The sequence below is a fragment of the Rutidosis leptorrhynchoides genome, chromosome 3 (assembly GCF_046630445.1).
Source record: "Rutidosis leptorrhynchoides isolate AG116_Rl617_1_P2 chromosome 3, CSIRO_AGI_Rlap_v1, whole genome shotgun sequence".
NCBI classification, from domain to species: domain Eukaryota; kingdom Viridiplantae; phylum Streptophyta; class Magnoliopsida; order Asterales; family Asteraceae; genus Rutidosis; species Rutidosis leptorrhynchoides.
The window spans coordinates 162,340,700-162,349,761 of record NC_092335.1 but is presented as its reverse complement, the minus strand read 5'-3'; the positions used below and the strand labels follow the sequence as shown (position 1 = coordinate 162,349,761).

At 38.2% G+C, this 9,062-nt stretch overlaps 1 protein-coding gene across 1 annotated transcript; it reads left to right on the top strand.

Moving 5' to 3' along the window:
- Positions 1–6,175: 6,175 nt before the first annotated feature.
- Positions 6,176–8,419, top strand: LOC139900551 (uncharacterized). Its single transcript, XM_071883317.1, has 2 exons — positions 6,176–6,741; positions 8,182–8,419. The coding sequence occupies exons 1-2, from the start codon at positions 6,176–6,178 to the stop codon at positions 8,417–8,419; spliced, it is 804 nt and encodes a 267-aa protein (XP_071739418.1).
- Positions 8,420–9,062: the final 643 nt, after the last annotated feature.

Genomic DNA, 9,062 nt, shown 5'->3' with positions numbered 1-9,062 from the left:
CTAGATACTCAATACATCCTGGAACGGGAAAGATGTACAAGGATCTCAAGAAACATTTTTGGTGGCCGGGTATGAAAGTCAATGTTGCTAAATACGTAGGAGAATGTTTGACGTGTTCTAAGGTCAAATCTGAGCATTAGAAACCATCAGGTCTACTTCAACAGCCCGAAATCCTGGAATGGAAATGGGAAAACATTACCATGGATTTCATCACTAAATTGCCAAGGACTGCAAGTGGTTTTGATACTATTTGGGTAATAGTTGATCGTCTCACCAAATCAGCACACTTCCTGCCAATAAGAGAAGATGATAAGATGGAGAAGTTAGCACGACTGTATTTGAAGGAAGTCATCTCCAGACATGGAATACCAATCTCTATTATCTCTGATAGGGATGGCAGATTTATTTCAAGATTCTGGCGGACATTACAGCGAGCATTAGGAACTCGTCTAGACATGAGTACTGCCTATCATCCACAAACTGATGGGCAGAGTGAAAGGACGATACAAACACTTGAAGACATGCTACGAGCATGTGTTATTGATTTCAGAAACAATTGGAATCGACATCTACCGTTAGCAGAATTTTCCTACAACAACGGCTACCATTCAAGCATTGAGATGGCGCCGTTTGAAGCACTTTATGGTAGAAAGTGCAGGTCTCCGATTTGTTGGAGTGAAGTGGGGGATAGACAGATTATGAGTCCGGAGATAATATAAGAAACTATCGAGAAGATCATCCAAATTCAACAACGGTTGAAAACCGCCCAAAGTCGACAAAAGAGCTACGCTGACATTAAAAGAAAAGATATAGAATTTGAAATTGGAGAGATGGTCATGCTTAAAGTTGCACCTTGGAAAGGCGTTGTTCGATTTGGTAAACGAGGGAAATTAAATCCAAGGTATATTGGACCATTCAAGATTATTGATCGTGTCGGACCAGTAGCTTACCGACTTGAGTTACCTCAACAACTCGCGGCTGTACATAACACTTTCCACATCTCGAATTTGAAGAAATGTTATGCTAAAGAAGATCTCACTATTCCATTAGATGAAATCCAAATCAACGAAAAACTTCAATTCATCGAAGAACCCGTCGAAATAATGGATTGTGAGGTTAAAAGACTTAAGCAAAACAAGATACCAATTGATAAGGTTTGATGGAATGCTCGTAGAGGACCCGAGTTCACCTGGGAGCATGAAGATCAGATGAAGAAGAAATACCCGCATCTATTTCCAGAAGATTCGTCAACACCTTCAACAGCTTAAAATTTCGGGACGAAATTTATTTAACGGGTAGGTACTGTAGTGACCCGAACTTTTCTATGTTTATATATATTAATTGAGATTGATATTTACATGATTAAATGTTTCCAACATGTTAAGCAATCAAACTTGTTAAGACTTGATTAATTGAAATAGGTTTCATATAGACAATTGACCACCCAAGTTGACCGGCGATTCACGAACGTTAAAACTTGTAAAAACTATATGATGACATATATATGGATATATATATATAGTTAACATGATATTATGATAAGTAAACATATCATTAAGTATACTAACAATGAACTACATATGTAAAAACAAGACTACTAACTTAATGATTTTGAAACGAGACATATATGTAACGATTATCGTTGTAACGACATTTAATGTATATATATCATATTAAGATATATTAATACATCATGATATCATGATAATATAATAATTTAACATCTCATTTGATATAATAAATATTGGGTTAACAACATTTAACAAGATCGTTAACTTAAAGGTTTCAAATCAACACTTACATGTAACGACTAACGATGACTTAACGACTCAGTTAAAATGTATATACATGTAGTGTTTTAATATGTATTCATACACTTTTGAAATACTTCAAGACACTTATCAAAATACTTCTACTTAACAAAAATGCTTACAATTACATCATCGTTTAGTTTCATCAACAATTCTACTCGTATGCACCCGTATTCGTACTCGTACAATACACAGCTTTTAGATGTATGTACTATTGGTATATACACTCCAATGATCAGCTCTTGGCAGCCCATGTGAGTCACCTAACACATGTGGGAACCATCATTTGGCAACTAGCATGAAATATCTCATAAAATTACAAAAATATGAGTAATCATTCATGACTTATTTACATGAAAACAAAATTACATATCCTTTATATCTAATCCATACACCAACGACCAAAAACACCTACAAATACTTTCATTCTTCAATTTTCTTCATCTAATTGATCTCTCTCAAGTTCTATCTTCAAGTTCTAAGTGTTCTTCATAAATTCTACAAGTTCTAGTTACATAAAATCAAGAATACTTTCAAGTTTGCTAGCTCACTTCCAATCTTGTAAGGTGATCATCCAACCTCAAGAAATCTTTGTTTCTTATAGTATGTTATCATTCTAATATAAGGTAATAATTATATTCAAACTTTGGTTCAATTTCTATAACTATAACAATCTTATTTCAAGTGATGATCTTACTTGAACTTGTTTTCGTGTCATGATTCTGCTTCAAGAACTTCGAGCCATCCAAGGATCCGTTGAAGCTAGATCCATTTTTCTCTTTTCCAGTAGGTTTATCCAAGGAACTTAAGGTAGTAATGATGTTCATAACATCATTCAATTCATACATAAAAAGCTATCATATTCGAAGTGGTAAACTAGTAATCACTAGAACATAGTTTAGTTAATTCTAAACTTGTTCGCAAATAAAGTTAATCCTTCTAACTACACTTTTAAAATCAACTATACACATGTTCTATATCTATATGATATGCTAACTTAATGATTTAAAACCTGGAAACACGAAGAACACTGTAAAACCGGACATACGCCGTCGTAGTAACACCGCGGGCTGTTTTGAGTTAGTTAATTAAAAACTATGATAAACTTTGATTTAAAAGTTGTTCTTCTGGAAAAATGATTTTTCTTATGAACATGAAACTATATCCAAAAATCATGGTTAAACTCAAAGTGGAAGTATGTTTTCTAAAACGGTCATCTAGACGTCTTTCTTTCGACTGAAATGACTACCTTTACAAAAATGACTTGTAACTTATATTTTCGACTATAAACCTATACTTTTTCTGTTTAGATTCATAAAATAGATTTCAATATGAAACCATAGCAATTTGATTCACTCAAAACGGATTTAAAATGAAGAAGTTATGGGTACAACAAGATTGGATAATTTTTCTCATTTTAGCTACGTGAAAATTGGTAACAAATCTATTCCAACCATAACTTAATCAACTTGTATTGTATATTATGTAATCTTGAGATACCATAGACACGTATACAATGTTTCGACCTATCATGTCGACACATCTATATATATTTCGGAACAACCATAGACACTCTATATGTGAATGTTGGAGTTAGCTATACAGGGTTGAGGTTGATTCCAAAATATATATAGTTTGAGTTGTGATCAATACTGAGATATGTATACACTGGGTCGTGGATTGATTTAAGATAATATATATATCGATTTATTTTTGTACATCTAACTGTGGACAACTAGTTGTAGTTTACTAACGAGGACAGCTGACTTAATAATCTTAAAACATCAAAATGTATTAAAAGTGTTGTAAATATATTTTGAACATACTTTGATATATATGTACATATTTGTTATAGGTTCGTGAATCGACCAGTGGCCAAGTCTTACTTCCTGACGAAGTAAAAATCTGTGAAAGTGAGTTATAGTCCCACTTTTAAAATCTAATATTTTTGGGATGAGAATACATGCAGGTTTTATAAATGATTTACAAAATAGACACAAGTACGTGAAACTACATTCTATGGTTGAATTATCGAAATCGAATATGCCCCTTTTTATTAAGTCTGGTAATCTAAGAATTAGGAAACAGACACCCTAATTGATGTGAATCCTAAAGATAGATCTATTGGGCCTAACAAACCCCATCCAAAGTACCGGATGCTTTAGTACTTCGAAATTTATATCATATCCGAAGGGTGTCCCGGAATGATGGAGATATTCTTAAATATGCATCTTGTTAATGTCGGTTACCAGGTGTTCACCATATGAATGATTTTTATCTCTATGTATGGGATGTGTATTGAAATATGAAATCTTGTGGTTTATTATTATGATTTGATAATATATAGGTTAAACCTATAACTCACCAACATTTTTGTTGACATTTTAAGCATGTTTATTCTCAGGTGTTTATTAAGAGCTTCCGCTGTCGCGTACTTAAATAAGGACGAGATTTGGAGTCCATGCTTGTATGATATTGTGTAAAAACTGCATTCAAGAAACTTTTTTCGTTGTAACATATTTGTATTGTAAACCATTATGTAATGGTCGTGTGTAAACAGGATATTATAGATTATCATTATTATAATAATAATCTACGTAAAGCTTTTTAAACCTTTTGATGAAATAAAGGTTATGGTTTGTTTTAAAATGAATGCAGTCTTTGAAAAACGTCTCATATAGAGGTCAAAACCACGCAACGAAATCAATTAATATGGAACGTTTTTAATCAATAAGAACGGGACATTTCAACACCGGTTAGGCAAACTATCAAACCTCTAACCACGGCCCTATCTGGATTTTCAGGAGAGTCGGCATGGCCTATCGAATTTTGACCTAAGATTGGAGCTAAGAGACACCAAAGACAAGCTAAAAAAGCGCACCGAGAACATAGAATTCTGCGTTGTGCGCTCGTATTCCAGGTACAATGCAGTATTGGTAAGAACCTCCATCCAAAACTTTGGCGCTATACCATCCACAATCCATGGGATGATACGGTTTCCAACAGAGCGGGGAATTGCCACCCTCGAATCAACGCTGCTGGATGCCTTGTGCGCATCTGTCACGGATAAAAAGGACATTCCCCCCGAAGAAAAGGGCGCAATGAATGGTGGGTCGTAGTTAACCCCGAGTATCCAGAACAAAAGGTGAAGATAGGGGGAGTCTCACACAGGAAATTAAAGAAAAACTGAGCAATATCCTCATTTCCAATTTAGATGTGTTCGGTTGGCGCGACGCCGATATGACCGGAGTGCCGCAAGAGATAACGCAACATTACCTCCACACTAGCACCAATCTGTCTCCCATCAAACAGAAGAAGCAGCCAATGGCGCCCGGCAGAAGTGAATGGTTGTGCAGAGAAGTCGACAAGCTGGTCAAAGCTAACATATTGCGCAAAGTGAACTACTAGACGTGGGTAGCCAACCCCGTCTTGGTGGCTAAGTCCGATGGGATGTGGCAACTTTGTATCGATTTTAAAGACATTAATAAAGCTTGCAATGAATAGTGGGTCGTAGTTAACCCCAAGTATCCAGAACAAAATGTGAAGATAGGGGGAATCTCGCACAGGAAACTAAAGAAAAACTGAGGAATATCCTCATTTCCAATTTAGATGTGTTCTGTTGGCACGACGCCGATATGACCGGAGTGCCGCGAGAGATAGCGAAACATTACCTCCACGCTAGCACCAATCTGACTCCCATCAAACAGAAGAAGCGGCCAATGGCGCCCGACAGAAGTGAAAGGTTGCGCAGAGAAGTCGACAAGCTGGTCAAAGCTAACATATTGCGCAAAGTGAACTACTAGACGTGGGTGGCTAACCCCGTATTAGTGGCTAAGTCCAATAGGACGTGGCAACTTTGTATCGATTTGAAAGACAAAAATAAAGCTTGCCCGAAAGATAATTATCCATTGCCAGAGATAGACTGGAAGGTCGAGTCACTCGCTGGTTTCTGGTTTAAGTGCTTCCTGGATGCTTACAAAGGTTATCACCAAATACAAATGGCTGAGGAGGATGAAGAGAAGACCGCGTTCCACATAGACCAAGGGATATGCTGTTACACCAAGATGCCCTTCGGATTAAAAAATGCGGGTGCCACCTATCAGCGCACCATAGATACAGTGTTCGCTAAACAAATTGGGTGCAACCTTGAGGCTTACGTTGACGAGCTTGTCATCAAAAGCAACATTGAGGATCAATTGCTAGCCGACATCATTGAAACATTTAACACGCTAAGAAGTATCAATATGAAGCTTAAACCCGCTAAGTGTAGCTTCGGGGAAGAAGAAGAAGGAAACTTCCTAGGGCACATCATAACTCCGTGAGGAATCAAAGCGAATCCAAAGAAAATAGAAGCAATTGAAAAGATGCCGTCTCTAAAAACAAAAAAGCAAGTTCAAAGCCTCAATGGGAAGTTGGCCGCGTTAACGCGATTCCTATCCAAAGCCGCTGAAAGATCGTTCCCGTTCTTTCATACTTTGAAAGATTGCACCAAGAAATCAGATTTCAAATGGATTGATGAGGCAGAAAAAAGGTTTCAAGAAATGAAAACGCTCCTCAAAGATCTCCCTACACTAACAGCACCCGTCACGGGCCAAGCATTGATACTCTACCTGGCGGTATCTAAAGAGGCTGTTAGCTCTATCCTTGTCGCCGAACAGGGGGACGCTCAAATGCCCATATACTTGGTTAGCAAAGCACTATCGGGAAGTGAGCTAAATTACCTCCCCATAGAAAAATTGTTATATGCGTTTATCATCACCTCTCGCCGCCTACGCAGGTACTTCCAAGCACACCCGATTACGGTACTCACCGACCAACCTATTCGACAACTACTCTATAATCCGAAAATATCGGGGAGATTGACCAAGTGGGCAATAGAGCTAGGAGAACATGAAATTGCGTATTGCGCTAGAAATGCTATTAAGGACAGGTGATGGCAGATTATCTGGTCGAGACAGCTACTGATATGCCAGCAATCTCCGATCCTTAACAACTCCCTACACCCCCGCCCGAATTATGGGAGCTATTTACTGACGGCGCAGCAAGCTCTGAGGGCACTGGAGCAGGTTTACTCCTCACAGGCCCGCGTCAAGAAGAGCATACATACGCGCTGCGATTTAACTTTAAAGTGACAAACAATGAGGCGGAATACGAGGCACTACTAGCAGGAATGCGGATACCCGGGAGTTGGGAGTAAGAAAGCTACAAGCTTATGTGGACTCACAATTAGTCGCTAATTAGATAAATGGCACATTTGATTGAACATAAATTTGCTCAAATAGCGAAGTTAATGTTGAGAGCATGAGGGAGTGTTTAAGAACGTTTATAGCTTTGATCTCTAGTCCGGTTTACCGTGTGTAACCCTTATTGAGATGAAGATCTACAAAAGGGTGATCAAAGCTACGTCCACCATTGATGGAAATCGCCGCAACAATGGCCATTAAAGATGGTTTCATGGAACATACCTGTTACCGTAATCTTAAATTCGAATAATACAGAAAAACATTGTATCGAGTGAAGGAGGTTAGGTTCATATTTATAATAAAACCCTAACCCTAGATTACCTTATAATTAGGTTCTAGATCCTACGGAATAACAACCATAAATAATGGGTTTTATAGTTGGAAAAGGATCACGTTTAATTATGGATAAGATCATATCCGATTGCTTTCGTGCGCACTAAGAAATATCTGCGTGCGCACCTCCTAATTAGATATTCTGGTAGTATTCAGGACATTTGTTCTGCACGTGATACGCACGAACGCCATACACGTAGGTACGCATATCATTAAGTCCCCCAAGTTTAATATGATGTGCGATCACCATGGCGCATCATGTTAAACTACTACTTAGGAGAACTTAAAATAAAATAGCACATGTTTAATCTTCGCATTAAAACAATAACCTTCAAGTTACCAAATCGTTTGGCTAAGATTTTATCATTATGTGGCATTAATTACTGACAGACGTTGTCAATCAAACGTCTGCTAATGTAGTCTTGGAAACGGTTATTGTGCAGATAATCATGACAGACTGTCCAATCAAGGCTTGCGTAACCACCAGCCAATGCTAACCTGCACTACACCGTAACCAAACCGTCCAACATTCTTATCGTTAACCGTTCATTTAACTTGTCATCCGTTCAGATCACGACACGTGTACGGTGCTTAAAAAATTACGCGTTTCGGAGCCCTAATCATTCCAAATATAAATAGGATCCACCTTTTACCATTTAGGGTAAAAATTCAAATCAACTTCTTTTCCATCTTCGCTCCCAAAAATCTCCGATCAAGTTCCGGCAATATCACGATTATTCAGGTCAGTTTACTCTTCGCTTAAATTTCTTTATCATGTCGACCTTGTTTTCCAGTTCGACTGTCTTTCATGTTCATTCCATATCATCAACCCTTGGCCAAGAGTCAATCAAGTGCATCAATGAATGGCATCCACCCATTGCTGACTTCAATCCCACCCTTCCAAAGGCAAATGAGCGAGCCCACAAACCACATCCAAACATGATCGCCGTTTATGATCAAACCCTCGAGGTAGGAAACGTTCGTATTCCCCCAACTACCTTTTTCATGAGGGTTTATCTGCCTACAACATAGGATTAGGCCAACTGCACCCGTACAGTGCTTCTCGTTTATCCCTGTTCGAGATGTGGTGTTGGGCTAATAATCGTGAGCCTTCTTTGGTCGTCTTTCAAAACATCTTCCGTTACCAGTTAAGCGAACACGACTGGCACAGTTTTTTCGATCAAGTTGCCTTTATTGTCAATCAAAAGAAAGGTTTACAGAGTTCCTGGAAAAACTCTTTTTATTTTGTCGATAACAAATTTGTTCCCCCTGAATTTGCTAACATCCTGCAATGGCACACCGGTTCAAACTCCTCTTTGAATAAACCTCCACCTATGGACCAGGCTGAGCAAGAACTGTTCGACATGTGCTCTGGCAAAAAATTGAAACTCTGCATGTATCCAAACGAAGTCCTATTCCTTACCAAAGTTTCATCCTACTGGCCATTTGCTGGTACCCAGCCAGTCATCATGCTTAGGGGAAAGGGTATATTCTGTTTTTCCCTAAATCAATTAATTGATGATTTATTTTAATGCTCGTGACATTCTTTTGGATGACGACTTTAAAAGCTATACAATCAAGAAAGAAGCTGTTGACCAAGATGCTATCATGAAGGATGCTGATGCAGCAATGAGTGAGGGAGGGGCAGATGAGGCTACATCGAAGTGCCACTCCT

Coding starts and splice junctions, on each gene's coding strand:
- LOC139900551 (XM_071883317.1), top strand. CDS start 6,176: ATGCCGTCTCTAAAAACAAAAAAGCAAGTTCAAAGCCTCAATGGGAAG. Junction 6,742..8,181: donor AGAAATGCTATTAAGGACAG/GTGATGGCAGAT, acceptor CTTGTTTTCCAG/TTCGACTGTCTTTCATGTTC.